The following is a 20,805-nucleotide window of genomic DNA, read 5'->3' as shown; positions in this document are numbered from 1 at the left end:
GGCTGTGTTGGGTCTTCGTTTCTGTGTGAGGGCTTTCTCTAGTTGCGGCAAGCGGGGACCACTCTTCATCGCGGTGGGCGGGCCTCTCACTATCACGGCCTCTCTTGTTGCGGAGCACAGGCTCCAGACGCGCAGGCTCAGTAGTTGTGGCTCACGGGCCTAGTTGCTCCGCGGCATGTGGGATCTTCCCAGACCAGTGCTCGAACCCGTGTCCCCTGCATTGGCAGGCAGATTCTCAATCACTGCACCACCAGGGAAGCCCCCTCACTTTTAATTATTGCATATTATTATGTAATGTGGCTGTAACATCATATATTTAATCATTCCCTGTTGTTGTATATTTATTTTGTTTAAAAGCTTTTACTGTAATAACTTTGCTTCAGTGAACATATTTTTACATAGCCAGGGATGCAGCCAAGGTAGAATTACTGTGACAAAAGAATGTGAATGTTTTAAAGTATGTATTGCCAAAATGCTTAATGAGTAAGAGATGAAATTGTATATTTTTATTAACATCATCAACCAAAAGAATTAAAATTTTTGGATTACCCTTTTAATGATCCTTTTCTCTTTATGAAAATAGTATGTGTTAATTATAAGAATATTTAGAAAACACAGATAAGTGATGCTAAAGAAATAAGTTATCCATAATCTTACCACCTAGAGTCAGACAGTAATCAGCAACATGTAATATGCTCATTGCCAGTCTTGTGTGTATGGAATCATGCTGTACATGCTGTTTTTCACTAGGAGTATCTTGAACATCGTAGGATGTTATATATTTCTTCTACAATGATTTTCAAATTATTTCAGATAATCGCAAAGCAGTTCATTCTTTTTGTTTTCTTTTTCTGTTTTTTATTCTTCATCTTCCAGACCTCTTCCTGTGCCAAAGCCGCCAGCTGGGGAGCAGTGTGAAAGTGAGGAGGACACAGAGTATATGACTCCTTCCTCCAGGCCTGTGGGACTTCAAAAGCCAGAAGTGAAGTGGCCTCTGGAGACAACCCAGAGTTCACGGTAGGTTCACGACAATCCTATTTGGGGATTCAGTTGACACCAACTCACCTGCTTGGCTTGCTGCCTGCACATAGCATTACCCAGCCAGAAATGAAGCAGAAAGATGTGTGTAACCTCTAATGTTTTAAGCTTCTTGCAGCTGTAAGCAATTCCACTTAATGTTTCTTCAACCTCACAGTAATTTCAAAAACATACACAGCTACTGCTGGTAACAAGAGTCAATCTTTTGATATTTACTAGTGATACTGGCAAGAGGAGAATGGAGATTCTTGATAGAATCAGGGTCTAGAGAAGTTGTGAATAGGTATATCTTAATAAGTTTGCAGATAACAGAGTTCTGTTTCTGAAGATCATTATGCCACTTTCCTTCTGGTCCAGAGCCTGTGATTGTGACCAGCAGATCGATAGCTGTACATACGAAGCAATGTATAATATTCAGTCCCAGGCGGCACCATCTGTCACAGAGAGCGGCACCTTTGGTGAGTAGTCGTTCTGCTACTTTAACAATCATTGATGTGCCGGAGGAATGAGCCTGTAATGTTTAGCCAATGAGAACTTGACCTAAGCGGAATATTCGTAAATAATTTTCTTTGCAAAGTATCTTTGATCTATGGCAGTAAAACCACCTCTTCTGTTTTATTTCCCATTTACACAGCTAGTTCCTTTTGTGTTTTTCATCCTTCCAGGGCCTGGAGGCCTGGATCGGCAGTGCTGACGGCTAGCTCCCTCTTATTCCCATTGCTTTTCAACACTGATGACATTCTTGTGTGTGTGGGTGGTGAATACTCAATTCCCATACTAACTAGCTTACCAAGTGGAAAGTTCAAGAAGGCAGTACACACAACAGGGCCCTTTGGCTGGTCTTCCAAGGTGAAATGCAGATGAAAATGTTGAATGAATGCTATAAAGTGGTGCTTGAGTCTTGGACATCAGTGACTGTTAACCTTGGCAACGGTAGCTTTTGACATGTTCAGAAAAGTAGAGCTGCAGGATTGGTGCAGATCTTATTCTCCCTGTTTCTTTTATCTCGATGCACAGGGCCACACGGTGTTTGGCCCCTAGTGGTTATTCGGTAACCATTTGGCTCTGTATATGCTTGAATGAACGGATGCCCCCATACTGAAGTGTTAGAAGGTGAAGTACGTTGGAAAAAGAAGATAACTGCACAAACTGTTCTCTAGGTGAAGGGAATTTGGCTGCAGCCCATGCCAACACTGGCCCTGAGGAATCAGAAAATGAAGACGACGGGTACGATGTCCCCAAGCCACCTGTGCCCGTGGTGCTGGCCCGCCGCACGCTCTCTGACATCTCCAACGCCAGCTCCTCCTTCGGCTGGCTGTCTCTGGAAGGTGATCCCACAACAAGTGAGTCTCCAGGCTACCTTGGGTTTGTCCTGAAATGCTGTATGGCTTCTTATTTATACTGAAACAGAGATGACTGCCTGGTGACAGTAAGTCAGTAGCTGGAAGGAGTGGACTTAAGTGGGAGGAAAGCTGGTCCTGGGTCCCAAATTAGGAAGGTAAACTGTGTTCAGACTCTTGAGGATTTTGCCAGACTTAGAAATGAGGTTGTTCCTTAAACCCTGGCTCTTCCTGTGCTGGGGGTAAGTATTAATAGGATTTCTGGCTCTTTTGAGCGTGCATGATGACAGCAGTAATTCATCTTGATGGTTCAGACCACACTGCTGGGCCCTGTCCCTGTCCCATTGGAAAGGAGGTGTGCCAGCTCTGGAAAGCACACTGAGTAGGCCTGGAGCCAGCCCGCATTTGAGCCTTGACTGTTAAGGACTGTTCTTCTTGCACCTGTGGCCGCCTGGGAGGGCAGCAGCCAGAGTTGCTGTCACTTTAGAAATGGAAGACAGCCTTCAGGACAGCTGGTGAAAAAGATACATGGCATCCAGTTGCCCAAACAGGCGGTGATCCCCACCCACCCAACCTTGTTTAATGCTTCTTCGCTGCAACCTAGGCTTATTTCTGTTTCCTTATTTGTATAGGGAGAAGTTTAGTGTCTTCTCTGGACCCTCAGAAGTGTTTTTTAACTAATTCAGGCAATGATGTGTGTGAAAACTTGGTGCTCAGTGTAAAGCGTGGTGCAGGTGCAGGCGTCCTGTGTGCAGGGCAGCGTGGTCTGTGTCGGTAGGACAGGCGCGTTGTGTCTTTAGAAGGTTGTTGTGCTGCGAGGGCAAGAGGCTGTAGACAGAAGCCCTTGGAACTGTAAAACCCTGCCTTGTGACCGCACGTGTACCTGACGGACAGTAGGTCCATAACGCCTCGTATGAGCACATTGTTCTTAGATGAGGATTCCTGCCCCGCCCCGATTTGCAAACATTCTTTCCTATTTCTTCCAGACTTCACTGAGGCTTCCCAAGTTCCTGAGAGGCCCCCCAAACCGTTCCCTCGGAGAATCAACTCTGAACGAAAAGCAGGTAGCTGTCAGCAAGGCACCGCCGCCACCGCACCGCAGCTCTCCAGCGAGATTGAGAGCCTCATGAGTCAGGGGTACTCCTACCAGGACATTCAGAAGGCCCTGGTCATTGCCCACAACAATATTGAAATGGCCAAAAACATCCTCCGGGAATTTGTTTCTATTTCTTCTCCCGCCCATGTAGCCACCTAGCACACCCTCTGCGTGCCGCAGCTTAGAGGACCGAGGAGCCGGGAGCTCTTGCTCGAGTAGCACCTAAAAGGGCAGAGAGGTTCCTTTGGAGACTTCACAATGAGGTCTTGCCCTGTGTGGGATATCACATCTGTGGTTCCAAGATTTCAAAGCAGTGGAATGAGAATGGAACAGCTAGGATGTTTTATTATTTTATTTGTTTTGAGAGTGCATTTGAAGGTGTCCTTCAGTCCCTCCCCACTTGGAGAGAGTGTGGATTTTTATTAAATGGTAGCCTACCTGGGGAACGGTCCAGAAAGCAGTAGGAGAAGCACTGTGCTGTAAATCCTAATTGAGGACTTAAGACTTTCTTAGGTTAAGGATGTGGTCGTGTACGTCCTGTCTGTCTGTCTGTCTGTCTGTCTGTGGTTGTGTGTGTCCTGTGATTATAAGATTTACCTGCTGTGTGTGTTAATCCCAGGCAGGGAATTAGCACAAGAGGTTTAAGAAGGAACCTTAAAGACTTCCATCAACTGTGGTTTTATACCCAACCCCAGTGTGTATTACAACTCCAACACTCCCCTTTGGCTTGGATTATCATGTGCATAGCTGAAGTCTTGTATTTTTAGAACACCCTCCCTCTGTCCTTTCCTCAGTCTCCTCCTCCCTCCTCCTCCTTGGTGTCTGTCATTGGCAGTGGGCTTGCTATGACCAGCCTTACTGAAGCCGAGCAGCCTATAGGATGTTCTTTATTGTGTGTGATGGTGTTGATTTGTTTGGTAGATAGGTGGGAAAAAAGTACTGTCCCTCTATCATTATGGTCCTGTTTGATACTCGCAGCGAACACTGGTCACTCCAAAGCACTGTTTCTATAGGAACATTGAGTCTGTTTTCAAAAAGGTGTTTTAATTATCCTAATTACGTAGTGACTGATTTGAGATAGAGGCCTTCAGATACATTCCACGCCCTCCCCAGAAAATAGTCTGTGGGAGTCAGTTGCCTTGGTGCCAGCTGTGTGTTCTAATGTAGGTCACGAGGTTTTCTACTTAATGGGAAGGGAAAACATTTGTTTCCAGCATGGCTTTCTGGCCCAAATACCATGAAGCTCTTAGGAAGCTCCATTCACATGCTCTTTACCTTGTTGTACATAAAATGCACAAAACAGACAATAAAGATTTATCTCTTCAGTTTTTCTTCCCAGTGAATTTCAGCTTATATGGGTGTCTCCCTTTGAATATGAGCCAGGTTGTATTTTCAGAGATGATTTTTTTCTTTGCCCTTTAAGGAATGGGGGGAATACCACCCATGGTAGCACGGCATTCTGCTGATAATTAGCACCAACCCTACCTTGGTGCCACCCTTGCTTTTCTCTTGTGCCTATGGCTTTGGGAATGTAGCATTTCCTTCTTCCTTTCCTTCCCCTTTCTTCTTCACGTTAGGTCCTATGTACTCTTTAGTGACTGCATTCCCCACAGTAATTAGACATCACTGGGTGTAATAAATGACTTTACTGCAGGCAGACAACATGTGAAAAGCCCTGCAGCTTGTGCCATTGCCAGTTTGTAAAGAAGACTCAGAGTCTTGTGTGGGGTACCGTTGGTACGTTCCTGCAGATACTGCCAAGGCACCACTTGAGTTCAGTTAGTTCTCTGGCCAGAGCCTCTTACTGACTTCCCTAGCAGGGTGTAACCTTCCTCTGTGTCAGAAGCAAGCCTCCTCTTTGATAAATCTACCTTCCTCACAACCTAAATCATGGTTTTGTCATGAGATCCAAAGAGAAATGACTCTCCTTACACCTGTTTTCTTTCCCATCTTGTCGTCTTTGGACCTAAAACTTTATCTAACTCTTCTCTTGGCTTTCAGCTACTCCTAGGTCTTTTGATTTTCTCCTCTTGCCTCAGAGCCATGTGTATTCCCAGAGGAGATAGTTCAGGGCTTTTTGCTGACTTGCTGTGGTTACCCAGTGTCTCCTCTACATGGCAGAAAATGATACAGCCCCCAACGGGTGCAGGAAGGCCTGAATCGCGATGCAGAGGGCAGAGGAAAGCGGCAGAGAGTAGGAAACAGTAACTAGCATCTCGTTCTCAAAGCCAGCATAGTGTTTCACTTGTGGTAGCATTCAGTTTTGCACTTTGTTTAGATGTTGAAGGCCTAGACAGAGAACTAGAGAAAATGGCAGCAGTTTGCATACCTCTCCACACTGGAATTTTTCCTTGTCTGTAGATACTACCCATAGTCTGAAGCTCTATCAAGAGAACAAAGCACTGGTTCTGCATATCTTTTGCCTTTTCAGAGTGCATCCCAAATCTTCTTTGAAGATTATGTCCTTACTTACATAGGCTAAAGGCAGGTTCATCCTTTCTTTTCATAACTGAATACCCTTGAGGTTTGTCAGATCAGCCCCCAAACTAGGTTCCAGATCCCCGTGTTGAACGTGGGGATCTAGGTTGAACTAGGTGTGCACCATTGCATGGCTTGGTTCTTAGCTTGTCGGCCATGTATCTGCAGGTGTTCAGGGTCTTAGACCATTCTGTGAGGGGTTTTCTCTTTGGGTGCTCTGAGGTACGCCTGGGTCCATGCCTGAGATTGCCAGGTGAGGCTCAGGAAAGTTTTTGCATGGCTTTTGTTTTGAGGATATTTCCAAAACTTTAATTTCTTAAATTTTCCTTTGACTAAGGCACCAATAACCCATTCTTCGTCCTCCATTTGTATGGCAATTTTAAATTCTTTGGCTCTGCTCTGATTTTAACTAAAATTGCCCTTTCACAAGTGGGCTTTGAATTTCGCCGTTTTCGGCAAACACATCCCCTTTCCCGCTCTTAATTACAAATGGTTCCTCCTCTGTTACCTGTCAGGTAAGTAAGGTAAAAACCACTTTGATGTTTTCCTTTTTCTCAAGTGCACTAGGCTTTTCTGTTCCACCTGGTCTCCTGCTTCCCCATGTCTCCCTGGGTTGCTTTACGTAGCCTGCCTTGTTGCTGGGTGCCTGCTTTGCAGTACTGAATCAGCTGCACCTGCTGTACTCCTTCCATTAAAGTCAGGAGTTATCAAAGTGGAAAAACCCTGTGGGCTCAATGATATACCTCCCTTTAGGTAAATAATAGATTAGGCAGTTTATCGTCTCAGCATTTATGTGTTAATATTTATATAAATAGTGATATATACCTGTGGATGGCCATTCTCTTCCACTAGCTCTCTCTGTCCCCCAGTGCCACTCTACATATTCTGCCATTCTTCTGTTCTTTTGCTTCCTATACAGACTCTCAACACCAGGACCCAGGGTGTGGGATGGTACTATTAGTATCATTTAGCTGTTTTGTGGATTTTAAAAAAAAAAATTGGGGGATTGCTATTCCTCACACTTAAAATATTTATTTCCTCTATAGAAAGGTAAAATATATTTTGTGGTCCAATCAGCAATCTTACACATGAATTTTTGTATATTTGCTTGCAAAATAGGGACCAGCTATATGTTCTCTTAAACAAGATGTAGACCTTTTTGGGTGTGATCAGCCATGGTGTTAGTGCAGAATATTCTCCTACCTCACATCATGAAAGGCGGAGGGATATAGGCCCTCTTCCCAAACTGTAAGTCTCCCTTCTTGCTGTTGGCCTTTCTGACTCTGCAGTGACCACTGCCCGTGGAATAACGGTGTTCTGACCATTGGCTTGGCTCTAACATTGTGTTTGTTCATTCAGCAAGTGTTTATGAGTGATTACCATGAGCCTGTAAGCGTCAGCTCTGTGTTCTCCCCTGCCACCACATGGTGGTTTACTGATGTTGAGTGGTTGTACTTGGGCTGTCTAGCATGTGTATTTGGCCCTAAAATAGCCGTTCCCAATAAGATTGTGCAGGTTATATTCACAGTTATGTAGACATTTCCTTATAGAGCTGTCCTGGTTAAAAATCAGTTCAAGACACTCCCATTAACCCCTATTGTCTTCCTATAGCTTTGACAATGTCTGGGAGATTCCTCCATGTAAGTCTCATGGATACCCACCATTTATATGTGTTTAAGTAGAATCTGTTTGGTGGTAGGTTGGTGTGTTGGCTCAGAGTTGCACAATAGGGCAGTTAAATGTTTAAGTAAAGCATCTGCCTACAGACCCCTTTCCACTCTAGTGCCTTCCGTGATCTTTTTATTGAGCTGCCTGTACCTCTGATCCCCTTTATAAGGAAGTTTTCTTATCACCCTTCTGGGACCTCTCACCATCTCCCATTCTATGTGGAACTTGTTTTCCAATCCTTCAACAACCTTTCAGCTAATCCTATGTCTTAGAAGGGCTGAAGGTGTGCGAGAGGGATGGGCACCTGTTTCTGGGTCCTGATCTTCAACCAGTTGTTTGGTCTCCCAAGAGCCAGGCAGTAACATAGGTTGAACTCAGTCAGTTCTCAAAAATGTCAGCCTGTATCTCTAGGGGTACGGAGCTTAGAGACCGTAGAACTTAGTATGAGAGTCAACACGTTATTATCCTCCTAGACTTTCAGGCCCTAGAAATTCTATCTCAAGTATTCTCAGTTGGCATAAAGCATTACTATTACTACTTTGATCTCAGTCTACATTAGCAGTCTCTCTTTAGAAATGCGTGTAGCCATTTAATGCATGGAGATGGGTGCATAGTGGAAGAGGGCCAGGGCTGTATCTTTGACCGTCCTGTTGAGCAGTCCTTTGGATGCAAGAAACAGAAGTATTCAAGCAGAAGAAAGGAGGGAATCATAAGGATGCAGGGTATTTCCCACAACCCAGGATAAGCGGTACAGTTGATTCTGCGTGGAGCTGAGAAACTTTGCAGCTAGTCCTTTCTCCTGCTCGTCGGTCTGTTTGTCGGTATGCATGGCCCCAAAATAGGCACCCCAGTCCTCACGACCCCCAGCTCACCATTAAATGGGATCACCGTTTTAACAGATTCCCAGCACCTCTTGGTTCATATTCTCAAGAAAGACTATGATCGGCCCAGCACATTGATCAGGTATCGACCCCCGACTTTGCCGCACAAGGCAGCAGCGGCATGCTGCTTCAGATGGGAGGTAGGGGCAGGGGGAGGTTCTCAGGGAGGAGGCGATAGATACCCTAAAATGCTTTACTCTAGTAGTAAAACTTACCATACTGCTTTTTTGAGAGTGGAAAGGCAGGCATGGGACTATGTCTGGGACTTGGAGGAAATGCTTAGGTTAAAGTTAATTTAGGTTACTGTCTTCTTTGTTTCTTTATTTCCTGTTTTTCTTCCCTTTATGAGTCTTGGCATCCAAGATTTCTTACCTCCCTCTTTAGGACAAGTTTCTCCTGTTCCGGAGCTAGTCTTTTCTTAGGTGACATTTCTTAGCCTTCATTCAGTCTCAGGTTTCTAGCCTTCTTTGATTTCATTTAGAGAGCGGATCACAAATCCACTATAGCCCCTACCCATGGACTTCTGGGCTCTCTTTAGGTTTTAGTGCTGAGAACATGCTCATTCTATGGGCCCGTGGCCTGCCTCCCTCCACGCCCCCCTCCCCACCCTTTTATCTGGTCTTTCCTCTATGAGGGGAGCTCTGCAGTAATATTCTTAGGCAGGCCTTCCGAGGTACCTCAGAAACTACTTTGCCAGTAAGAATTTACAAAGTTGGGACAGTTGCCAGGATATAAATTAGGTATAGATTCCAATTTGGAGAGACATTTTACTGAGAGCTCTTTAGGCAGGATGCATTTGCCCTCCCTGTCCAGTTGCTTCCTTTGTCGTCCTATAGTAAAAGCCTTTATTTTTTGGTTTTTTAAAACTGTGCTTCCGCTTGCCTGAATCTTTTGATCTTTCTTATCTCATCCGGGAGCCTGTCCTGTGTTATTAAGGCATTTCATAATTACTTATAACTTTTTTAAACTACTGGAGTCATTTGATGTACACAGAAGTAACCTAATAATCCAAAGATATACACTGAGGCCCGTGATGAAGGCTGGGGCCTGTGTGTTTGAAATTCCCTTCTAGGCGCCAGAATTAAGGGGCAGAGGGACAGCAGCGCCACTCGCCTTCACAGAGTTCCAGGAAATCTGGGTTGGTTTCAAAGGCGAGCACCAGTTTTTCTTGGTTCCAGAAAGTAAGCCGGGCGTAAGCGGGGGAAATCGGGGTGGGGAGAGCGAGGCCTGCCTGGAGGCTCCCTCGCAGTTGGCTAGAGAGCATGGTGCCAGGGGGCCGGCTGTTGACGAACAACTGTTTGGAGATCTCGCTGCCCCTTCCCTTGTTCAGTGCTTGGGAAGAATGTGGCTGACCACTCGCTGTGTTTGTAGAGAGCAGAGGCTGAAAGTGAACCTCAGGCCTCCTACCGATTTGGCAGAGGAACAAATCAGAGTTCTGAGTGCCCGGCCCCATATTCTCATTCAGTCCCCACAGTGAATGTGCGAGGCGCCCTCCCGCAGTTCTCCTTCTACCCCTGGGCCAGTTCGGGAGGCCAGAGGAGTACTGGTCCGTACGTGCTCTCTGAGCCTCCTCGGGCCTTGCGCTGCCTCCTGCTGAAGCCCTGAAGTGGGGTGTGCAGTGTGCCCACGCCCGGCACTCTGACATGGGTGCTGATGTGCCCTTTGTGTCAGTTCCCTCCGCCCTGTCTACCTCTGACCCTGTCCTGGGTGAGGCTGGCCATGCTTATGGCTGTCTGGAAACCGAAGAGGCAGAGAACTGCTTACAAATCTGTAGACCACGTGTTTTCTCTTCCTTGGCTTCTTCCTTCTGCTGCCTGGGTGAGTGAGCCGTGCCCGTGAGAGTGGATGCCTCCTCTCCTGACCTGCCCTTCTCAGCATTGTTTTAGCGTCTTGGCCTTGACCTCCTGCTGAAACGTGTGGTAGGGGTGTGGCAGCTATGAGGTACCTCCTACATCTGCTTCCTGGCTGTGGTGACTTGGGATTTTTAACCTTATATATCTTTTTTTTCCTTTATTCAAAACAAAACAATTTTTAGCACACTGAAAAAAAAAAAAAAGCCAAACATTTTGTGCCTTTCTAAGGCAGCACTGTATCCCAGGCTGCATTTTAGGACTTAATATGGAAATACCAGAGTCTTAGCTCCTCTACCTTGAGTGTCATTAGTCCCTCCGGTCTAGGGGAGAGGAAGTGCTCCGTGCGGCTGGGGAGATGGCCCCCAGGTGCAGCGTGTCCGCGGTCCCTTCTCCCTGCCACGGTGCTTAGTTGGAAGGAATGAGCATTGTATCCTGGGATCATTTGGTTGGTTCCAGTCAGAATCTTAGTTATCAGGTTGAATGTTCTGTGTTCAGCAGGAAGAGACAGAACATTCCATGATTTCCAGGCATACTCTGGACCATTTCAAGTGACCCAGCCTCCTGATCCTATTAATGACCCAACTTCATGGAACAGTGTAGGGTGGACCCTCCCGAAAAGAGGAGGTTGTTTGGTTGTTCGTTTTGTCTTGCCTTTTTGCTGGGTCCTGAACTGGCCTAGACCTCCTGCCTCTCCCTTAGACTTGGCTTTCCTTTCATTTGAAAACTTCAGACATAGAGCATTAAGCCACTAGTGCCCTCTGCAGGGGCGAGTTTTCCCCTGGGAAGGGCAGCAAGGACCACGCACCGGAACAGAAGCCTGTCCTCAGTATTGTGGCCACTGTAGGTTTCGACCAAAAAAAACAGTTTTCTGTATGATGACATTTTACTTATCTCTTTTCCTTTTCTCAGTTCTTCCCTGCCTTTAACTAATAGAGAATTGGGAGATAGAAACAATTCTTTTCAAAGTCCTCCTTATTCAGATTTTGACATTCTTGGCCTGGGTGGGGCTGGAGAGAACTTGATACTTTTCTCCAGAGTGAAGAGTCCCATTTGTATATCAGTGTTAAAAATAAAACAAAATGAAAACTTAGATGAGATTTTTGTGGACTATTTTAAAAATGTGTCATTAATATAAAAAAATTATATTAGCAGTATTTAATCATTCTCACCTGTAAAGAATAAAACAGAAGGTAAATATTCTTACAGAGAATAGCAGAGCTTTAAGATTCATTTTCATTTTAAGTCCGTTTTGTTTTGCCAGTGTATTAATGTTTAGAGGTTCTGTTATACTAATGTTATTTATTAATTTTTTTCATTTCCATACACAGTTAACTAAAGAGCTTTTTCAGGCACCCATGTCTGTAAAAAAATATTTTTAAATAAAGTTTCTTTTGTTGTAGCAGACCCGAGTTCTTGGTCATTTGTGGGTTAGGGAGTGATATATTGGGGAGCTATAGGGCCAGATGCCTAGTCGTACCAATTCATCAGCAGAAGTCTGTTTTGCTACCTTGAGGGCAGTCTCAGTGACAGGAGAGGGGCAACAGCTCCTTGCCAACAGCTCACCAGGCTCTGCAAGCTGCCTAGATAGAGCGGGGCAGCTTTGCTGCTGAGTAGGTTGACGATCCCCTGAGTTAGAGCTTGAGCCCTCTGCTCAGAAGCAGAGGTAACCCCTGGTCCCTGCTCCCAACTGCAAAGGGTTTTGTGTTCCTTTTGGTGCAGTTCCAATTCTGGAGGCCCCAGGCTGCTGTGGTACCCATGATGAATAAAAAACAGTATAAGATTTCTGGGACAATTAAGCTTTATTTTTCATATATATATACACATATATAAAAAGGAAACAATTTGCAAATTTACAACCTAACAAAACCATATATATATATACACACACACGTGCACACAGACACACGCAGAGACACATGCATACCCCAAAGCTCTAGCCAGGCCTGTTTCTCATCTCCAAGTACCATTCTCCCATTAGGGCCTTTCTTCTAAGGTCTAGGCCCATTAGCTCAGGCTGTAGAAGTCTGGTGATAATATAACTTTATAGCCTTAACCCTCGTAAAGGATAGGCTGGACCTCATCTCCAACCCCTACCCCCAGCATTCAGTCTTACGTGATTCCTTGAGAGGGTAGGGGAGCCAAATGAATGCGGGGGCTCGGGCCCAATCGCCTTAACTCTGGAAAGCGGCGCCCAGCTTCCTTACTGCAGGGACAATGAGATATACCCAGGATACCTTTTAAGGAACGACACCAGGTCCTGACTTCTGCCTAGAGAAAGAAAAGAGTGTCGCAAAAGGGACTCCAGAGGCAGGCAGGCAGGCAGGCAACTGCTTCTAGACACTGCTGGGGTCTCTCCAGAACTGGTGTGAGCAACGTACTTCACCAGCAGAGAGAGGCCTGGGCTCACTGCATCCTTACTTCAGTGATACAGCTGAATTATGAAGCCAGCCCTGGAGCAGTGGAGCAGGAAATCAGCTCAAGATAAATAGGCTACCTAATTCGGCTGCTGGTAGAAGACAGGTATTTACATCCATAATATGTGTAAAGAGAAAACAAGTTCTGCACGAAACTCTCCTATGTGCTTCTGGGATACCGAGGCCCCCTCCTTGGCATGAGCATCACTCAACAAATTGAGACAGTGGTGGACAGGTCCCTGAAGAGGGGGCCTCCAGGGCCACGTGAGGTCCTTCTCAGGGCAGCTCTGGTCCTAGCCCATGTGCCCTCTGAAATGGGGTCTGCAGGTGAGCTGGAGGGGGATCTTCTCTGTAGTCCACTTTAGAGGCTTTGGTGACCATCCTGAGTGCTGGGGAGGAAGGTGAGCAGGGAACAGGAAATGTTCCAGGCAGGGGAGGGAGCGCTGTGTGGTTCGGTGGGCTAGTGCCTCAGATCGATGTATTTCTCTCCCTAAAGTGGGTGAAGAGCAGAAGTGAGGGGGGTGTTCGGAGACACTGACCAGGGTTTAGGCTGTGAGCGCTAAAAGAGAGGCGGGACCGAAGCCACAGCTGATGAACTAGGTGCAGCCGCCTGGAGGGAAGAAGCCGGGGAGGGGGTGGGGATGGCAAGGCGGGGAATAAGAGATGAGGCCCCCGAATTGCACTGGGCCACACTTCACACCTAGTGACGTGAGCCGCCAGCGCTGTTCAGGAAATGGTGATGGGACGGGGTCTTGCTCTCAGTCCTGGCAGCTACCCTCTCTCAGGGTCCCTCAGCCACCTGCCTGGCCCTACTGTCTGTGCGTGGTGTTAGGAAGGGGAGATGGGGCCGGCTCCCCATCTCCAACAGGGAAGGAGGAAGGATAAAGTTAGTGTTCAGCAACCGCCAGCCCCTGCCGCTCCCAGTGCCTGAAGATGTGTCAGGCTCTGGCCACAGGAACTGCCTCCTACCTGGTCTCCTGGAGCCCTCTTGTCACCGTTGCTGCCCTGAAGGAGGCCCATCTCTTCTGGGAGCTTATCTGACTTAACTTCAACTACAAATTCGCCCTTACGAGACGGGGGCAGCGTGCTGGGAGGAGGGAGGGAGGCAAGAGGTTGGCAACTCGGGGGCAAGGGAAGGGGGGCTGTTGGCAGGGACGTGGGACTGGGTACTGAAGGGCTCTTAGGTGCTCTGGGCCGGCTCAGGGAAGGGCAACAGGGGTGAGAGGGAGGAGGTGTGGTGGATGGAAACTGGGTAGTGGTGGTGAAGCGGGGAGCGCTCAGACCCAGGGTCCCCCTCCTCCTCCTAACGGCTGAGTGGGCACAGGGGCCAGCAGGGGAACATCCCTGAGGAGGCAACAAGCTGGCAGCGTGAGATGGGGTGGGGTGTGGGGTGCCAGGTGCTGTGCTTACATCTCTTGTTTGCCTGACCGTCCGCACGGCAGCTTGCCCTTCTTGTAGAAGAAATAGAGGACAGCGCCCAGCACAGCCAGGACCAGGACACACACGGTCACGGCCACGATGACCACACCCTTGCTTTCGGGCTCTGTCAGCTTTTTCTCTGTCCCAAAAAGACACCCCGAGTCACTCCCTGCCCCAGGCTGCCATGTTACCGTCGCGGCCCCGCCCAGCCCAGGGCTGATGGAAGATGGGCCACTGATCGCTCTTCTTGACAGGGCTGCCCTGGGCTCCCGGTCAGGGCAGAACGAGGCTGCCCTGGGCTCCCGGTCAGGGCAGAACGAGGCTGCCCTGGCACAGCCCTGCTCCCGGTCCAGCCCGGCTCACCTGTGGAGGTGCTGTTGGCTCTGGCATAGGGACTGACGGTGGAGGTGCTGAGGCTAGTGGTTCTGTTGGAATCTGGGGTGAAAGAGGTTAAACGGATGGGGGGGGTGGGATAGGAACGTGCCCTGCTTGGGCTTGCCCCCGCCCCACTCTGCAGGACCAAGCCCTTACCCAGCTCCAGGATAATGACAGTGGTGTTTCTGCCCAGGGAGTTGGAGGCCACGCACTCAGCACCTGTCTCCAACAGCTCTGGGGTCACAAGGACATTCAGGACGCTCAGGACACTCTGCGGATCTTGGTCCTGTTCACTGGCCTACAAGGAAGGAGACGCGGTTCAGGGGTGGGGAGGACGCCGGGTCGTGGCAGCAGAGCCCGCACAGGGATGGACGAGAGCCTGGGAGGCTGCCGTGTGCCTGCTCACCGTGCCGTCGACGCTCCAGACGATGCTGGGCCGAGGATGCCCTGATGCTTCACAGGACAGATTCAGCACTGAGTTCTCCTTCACCCACATCTTCCTCTCCCTTAGCGCCATCCACGGGGGCCCTGTGGGAGGGCGGGGAAGGGTGAGACAGCAAACTCTGCCAGCCTGCCACCCCCTCCCCACCAGAGCCCCCCAGGGCAGCGGGTGGCTTTGGGTCCCCGAAGAGCTTGAAACCACCCAACTCAAGGTGGCTTCAAGGGGCCGCCTGATCTCTGCCTAGGGCCTCACCGAAAATGGCCACGTTGACGAGCTGGGTGCGGTTCAGGCCGGGAACGCTGGGCACAGATGCCACGCAGCGGTAGCCTCCCCCTGCCTCCCGTTTCAGGTTGCGTAATTGGAGCACAGGCCCCTTTGCCAACACCTTGCCTGTCTGGGGTGAGAGATGGGTCAGAGGTCACTCCTAGGCCCGCCCACCCCACAGCCCCTTGCCCCGGAGACCTGAGCCCACCTGGGTACCTTTTCTCTCAGCCACTGGAACTCAAGGTCCTGGTTACTCTCTGCCTCACAGGTCAGGGTGAGGCTGCTGCCCTCCTGGCTCTCGGGGGCTGCGGGGCTCACCCGGACTTCAGACACATCTGGGGACGCAGCAGTCGTGTCAGGCAGGACAGGGCAGGGCAAATTCCCTCTCACCCCAGCCTGGTCCCCCTGTCCTGGGCCCCCAGCCCCTCACAGTTCACCACCAGCTCCTGTTGGTCGCTCAGCAGCGATGCCGTGGTTTCCAAGTCCAGGCCCTGACATTCGTAGAGGCCGCTATGCTCCTTCTGGGCGGGCTCCAAGACCAGGACCCCGTTGTCATCGGTCCTCTCTTCCTCCATCTCCCTGGTGCGGAGGTTCTGGGAGAGGACAAAGGCGTGATGAGAGTGCACCTCCAGCCACTCCTGCATGCCCACCTGCACCCAGAGCAGAGGCCCCCGCACCTGCTTGCTGATGCTGAAGTGGGGCGGGGGGTTGCCATCAGCCAAACACCTGATTTCCACGCGGTCCCCCTCCTTCAGCATCCCCTCAGGCTCCACTTCCAGCCACACTCTCTCTGCCGGGTCTGCACAGGCAAAGGGGGCAGCTCTCAGCCCAAGAGCCAGCAGGGCTTTCTGCCAGGCCCAGCCCTGCTGCGAGGGGTCGGTACTCACAGAAAACAGGGACAGTGACCTCCCTAGATTCCTTCATGTGGTTCCCACTGGGCAGCCGATAGCTGAGCTCGCAGTAAAACTGGGCATCTTTGTCCTCCTTGGTCAGCTGTGCCTTCAGAACGCTCCTCAAGGTGTACAGACCACTCGACTCCACGATCTGGGATGACTGGATGTGGACCCCTGGGCAGGGAGGAAGGGGCGAAGGGCTCGGCCTCAGCCTCAGCTCCGCCTCCAACCCCACCCTATGATCTCCTGGGTCGGGGGAATGGCAGGGGAGCCCCTGTAAAGGGCCAGGTACCAATGCCAGCTGCGGCCCTTCAACCCAGCAGTTTCCTGCTCGAAATCTACCCTAGACAAACACACATAGGCACACACACAAGGATGTGTGCAAATACTGCTGCAGGGATTTTAAAAAAAGGAAATGAGAAAACACTCTGGACATCCACTAATGGGAATGAATGGTTAGCTAGACTATATTATATACACCGTGCGAAATGCCGGCAGTAGGTAAACGATCAGGTAGATCTAAATAGAGTGACCTGGAAAGATTTCCAAGACTTGTTGTCAAAAGGAAACAAGGTTGTGTAACAATGTGTAGCGCACAGTGCCATTCAGATCAGGGTTTCTCGACCTCAGCACCACTGACGTTTGGGGCTGGATATGCCCTGTGCCCTGTAGGATGTTTACAGCATCCCTGGCCTCTACCCCCTAGACGCCAATAGCACCTATCCATTTGCGACAACCAAAAATATTTCCAGACACTGCCAAGTGTTCCGGAGGGGAGCAAAATCACCCCTAGCTGAGAACCACTGATTTAGATAATTAAAAAAAAAAAAGCCTATATAGTCCTAGATATATTTACATGTGTGAGTAAGTACCTAGAAGTTGGCTTGAAATCAAGGCTTGTATCAGTGTGAATACATACACACTGATAGCAGAGCTATTTCTGGGAGTGGGTCTGGGGCAGGCAGGAAATTTTCCTTCTAGATTTTCCATAGTTTGAATTCTTATGAGAATATTTTCAAGGATCACTTGTGTACTTAAAAAAAAAGTAAAATAGGGACTTCCCTGGTGGTCCAGTGGTTAAGACTCTGCGCTCCCAATGCAGGGGGCACGGGTTCGATCCCTGGTCGGGGAACTAAGATCCCGCACGCTGCATGGTGTAGCCAAAAAAAAAAAGTAAAATAAAATGCAAGGTGGTCCCCATATTGTGCCACAAGCATGACTTTTAAGGGTAGAGAGGACGACTTACGGTTCTTCTCCTCCTTCAGGGACTGGCTGTTCTTGTACCAGGTGACTTGAGGAAGGGGGTACCCATTCCTCCCCACACAGGTGGCGACCTAAGGAGGACAGGGTGTGAGTCTCCCTGCCTCTGCGACCCCGCCAAGCCCACCTTAGCTCCTGCCTACCCGCTGGCCACCCAGGCAGATCTCACCTCCTCAGGCTCCTCACTGTTCACAGAAATGCCCAAGGCATTGACCTGGATGACTGGCTCCTCCGGGGCTTCTACAAGGGAGAGAAATGGGGAGGGGCATGGGACCACCACTTCCGATGCCCCACGCTGCCCACAAGGCACGGACAGGGCACTCACTGTAGACACGGAGCTGGATGCGGTGGCCCTGGGACCGAGGGCGCTTGCCCTGGCACAGGAAGATGCGCTCGTCGTGGGGGGTGATGCCTGTTAGGGCCAGAGTAGTCCCTTTGTCCTGGAGGCTGAGCCGATTCTGGTACTCCCCAGGTTCGCTCTGGCCCTGGCCCTGACTCACGCGGAAGATGAGTGTTGGCTTCTCCTTGTGGACCTAAGGGGAGGTGGCAGGGAGGAGGTGAGCGTCCTGGGGCTACATGAAGGCCAGAGCCTCCCGCCCCTGCTGCCCTCTCTGGGGCCCAAGCACTCACAGAAAACCAGTCCGCGTGGCTGAAGTTGCCCTGGGAGTGGGAGGGGCCACATTTCAGAAGGGCTGTGCCGCCCACTTCCACCTCCACCACCTCCGGCTGGGGCCGCTCAGCCTCTCCAGGCACACCTGGCGGGGAGGGGGTGGGGGAGGAGCAGTGTCAGTTCCAGCTGCTCTCCGTGCCCTCCACTCACACCCGCTGGCTGCAGCTGCTCTTCCTGCCACTTCGAGGGTCTGAAGGGCACTGTCCTCTCCTACCCCTCAACCACTCTTTACCCCCCAACCCTGGGCCAGCCCTCTCCCGGTTCAAGGGAGTTGGGGATGGACATTTCTGGTCACTGGAGCAGAGACCCTGAGCACCAGGAACCTCCCAGATGAGGCTGGCAGAGGGGCAACCCAGGCTGTGGGCCAAGAGGAAGGCCCCTTTCCTTCCAGGCTCCCTCCTCTCCGGGTGAGCTCAGAGTGTGGGAATGCAAGGCATGTGCCAGGCCGGGGCACACAGGCCCTTTTTGTCCCCACACCCAGAGGAAGACATCTCTACCCTTTGACCCCCCAAACCCCCTCCCCAAATCCCCCATAAAACCCAAAGGGCAACCCTGGCCAGGGGGCCCTTATTTCATACTCCTTAAGCAGCACCGCCGTGAACATCCCACACTCTCAGGGGACCCCATCCTGGGAGTCTTGTGAGCATGGAGGGCTCAGAGTCATGGAGGGGGCCAGAATCTCTCCCCGGGGTCAGGGCAGGGGTCAGGGCAAGGGCCAGGCAGTGGGCAGGAGTGACGTCAGTGGTGCTAGTGTGCTGCCCGCCCTGCGTGGGGGTGGTGTCACTCCATACCATCTGGCTGGACTCGGGTGCCTGGTGGTTGCCCTGGGCTGGCTCCCAGATAACAAGGGCAGATGGAGTGGTCTTCAACCCAGAGCAAAAGCTTCATATCCCTGACTCCGTTTCCCCAGAGCTAGAAGAGCAGGGCCGGGTGGGGCTGGACCTTCTGCAGCGGGTGGAGCCCGATTTAGCCCTTTCCCCAGAAGGGATTGGAAGGCAGCAGCCAAGGGTACCCCAGGGACACCGTCGGCATGGGCACGAGGCCATCGAGTTGGGTATTGCCTAGACCTCCCCTTCGCCAGCCAGGCAGCGGTTGAAGCCCGGGAAAGGGAGCCAAGAGAAACAAGCGACACCGTTGCGGGCCATACAAGGGCAGCGTGAACCCGGGAGCGCCAGGCTCCTAGGCAGTTCCAGAGAAAAACTCCGAGGTGCAGGGGCGCATTTGCCACCTGAACGTGGTCCCATTCCGGGAGGTGTAACAAGTCTGGGGCGCTTCCACTCTGGGAATCCTCGATCCCTCGTCCCTGCCACCTGTGATCCCGTCACCCGGGTAGGCGCGAGGCGACCCACACCGCCCTCCAGTCTTTGCCAACGCCCTGCCGGGGCGGGAGCCGCCGTTCCTCCCCATCTCGCTCACCTCCAGCCTGGCTCGAAGCCCAGGCGGGAGAGGGAGGGGTCGGCGCACCCCTCCAGCTAAGAAAGCTCCCTTTCCCAGCAACAGGCGGGCGCGGGATTCAGGATTTGGGGATGCGCTGTAGAGGCGCCTCCCGCCAAGGCTCCAATCACGGGCCCCTCAGAGAAAGCACCTGAGGAAACGCTCTCACCAGCGGCCCAAGGGACTCGGCTCCACCCCTTCCCGCTCCAGGCAGCAGCCCCCTCCCCGCCTCCCCAGTTCTGCCCCCGGGCTGGTCTGGAATAGAGGCTGCAAACTGGCTGCAAAGAAGAGTTGCACGCGCGCAACGCGCCGGGTGCCTGGGACCCGGAGAAGAGGAGCGCACGACGCAGCGCAAAGCCCCGGCCCCCGCCGCTATGCCAGCTCTCCTCCCGGGCACGCTCCGCCGAAGACTGCCGGGCCGCGCCGTTGGGGGCGCGGGCCCACCCCCCCCCCCCCCCCCCGCCGCAGCGAGCTCACTCACCCGCGGCGCGGCGACAGCAGCAGCAGGCGGCGATCAGGAAGGCGCAGATGAGCCCGGACCGTCCCATGCTTCCCGGCCGGAGAGCGAGAGCCAAGTGAAGGAGCTCGCAGCTGCCGGGGGCTGACGTCAGGGGGGCGGGGGAGGGGGGGCCAGAGCGCCGAGGCCGGCCCGCCACGCCCCGCGCAGCCCACCCCCCCACCCCCCCCGCCCCGCGCGCCGCAGCCCTAGGGGGCGGGCCCGGCGCCGAGATGCCCGGAGCTGCGCCGCGGAGCCGCGCGGCGCGGGGGGGGGGGGGGGGGGCGGGTAGGCCGGAGCCTTCCTCCCAGCCCCCAGCTGGGGAACGGAGAGGGGGCGGTGACAGGTGTCTCCGGGCCGGACTGCCTGGCCGAGGCGGCAGCGAGGAGAAGCTGGCCTGGATGTCCGGAGTCCCGCCGGGTCAGACCCCCGCCGCGCTCACCCCTGCTCAGCCCCAGCCAGCCCGTGTAGCCCTGGGGGACCTCCCGGCGGGGCAGCCGCCGAGCAGGTTCTTGGCGTCCCTGATGGGGGCCTCCCTCCCATTTAGGCTCTTCTCCCCGCCTCCTCCTCCACCCCTTCGGACCCCTGCCACAGAGAAAATCAGGCTTCCCAGAACGATTGCACCACTGCAGCTGCCGCCGGCCTGGCACTGCCCCCAAGCCTGGCAGTCCTGGCAGCTTTGAGGGAAGAACACTGAGCCGGGGCCCACAGACCCAGAGGTACCTGTACTGGGGAGTGGAGATGGTGTTCTAAGGACTGCCCCTTCAACCCCAGCTCCTGCAAG

At 51.7% G+C, this 20,805-nt stretch overlaps 2 protein-coding genes across 5 annotated transcripts in view; one reads left to right on the top strand and one right to left on the bottom strand.

Moving 5' to 3' along the window:
• CBL (Cbl proto-oncogene) overlaps positions 1–11,690 on the top strand; it is a 90,542-nt gene extending 78,852 nt beyond the window's left edge. For all 3 annotated transcript variants that reach the window (XM_059930216.1, XM_059930214.1, XM_059930215.1), the window contains 4 exons: positions 877–1,017; positions 1,396–1,496; positions 2,199–2,381; positions 3,365–11,690. In XM_059930216.1, the coding sequence (XP_059786199.1) occupies positions 877–1,017; positions 1,396–1,496; positions 2,199–2,381; positions 3,365–3,633 (694 nt within the window). In that variant the 3' untranslated portion in view covers positions 3,634–11,690. The remainder of the gene's footprint in view (positions 1–876; positions 1,018–1,395; positions 1,497–2,198; positions 2,382–3,364) is intronic.
• Positions 11,691–12,134: 444 nt separating this feature from the next.
• On the bottom strand, positions 12,135–20,112 carry MCAM (melanoma cell adhesion molecule). 2 transcript variants are annotated; one of them, XM_059930211.1, is made up of 16 exons: positions 20,007–20,112; positions 18,052–18,176; positions 17,747–17,954; positions 17,591–17,661; positions 17,408–17,495; positions 16,156–16,335; positions 15,946–16,067; positions 15,699–15,861; positions 15,485–15,603; positions 15,257–15,398; positions 14,969–15,090; positions 14,719–14,860; positions 14,551–14,622; positions 14,179–14,326; positions 13,738–13,855; positions 12,135–13,258 (listed from the first exon to the last, which is right to left on the bottom strand). In XM_059930211.1, exons 1-16 carry the CDS (start codon positions 20,071–20,073, stop codon positions 13,229–13,231), a joined length of 1,917 nt encoding a protein of 638 aa, XP_059786194.1. In that variant the 5' UTR covers positions 20,074–20,112; the 3' UTR covers positions 12,135–13,228. The 2 variants fall into 2 exon arrangements, with proteins under 2 accessions (XP_059786194.1, XP_059786196.1); XM_059930213.1 differs by lacking the exon at positions 13,738–13,855.
• Positions 20,113–20,805: the final 693 nt, after the last annotated feature.

Source organism: Balaenoptera ricei, chromosome 8 (genome assembly GCF_028023285.1).
Source record: "Balaenoptera ricei isolate mBalRic1 chromosome 8, mBalRic1.hap2, whole genome shotgun sequence".
NCBI lineage: Eukaryota > Metazoa > Chordata > Mammalia > Artiodactyla > Balaenopteridae > Balaenoptera > Balaenoptera ricei.
The sequence above is the reverse complement of the archived record's forward strand: the minus strand, read 5'-3'. Positions and strand labels throughout refer to the sequence as shown.

What these genes read in the sequence shown, in the direction of transcription:
- MCAM (XM_059930211.1), bottom strand. Translation starts at nt 20,073, where the DNA reads ATGGGACGGTCCGGGCTCATCTGCGCCTTCCTGATCGCCGCCTGCTGC. An exon ending in GCCACGCGGACTGGTTTTCT is followed by an intron (nt 17,955 to 18,051) that starts GTGAGTGCTTGG and finishes ACCTCCCCTTAG; the next exon opens with GTCCACAAGGAGAAGCCAAC. An exon ending in CCTGAAGGAGGAGAAGAACC is followed by an intron (nt 16,336 to 17,407) that starts GTAAGTCGTCCT and finishes CTCCCTGCCCAG; the next exon opens with GGGTCCACATCCAGTCATCC.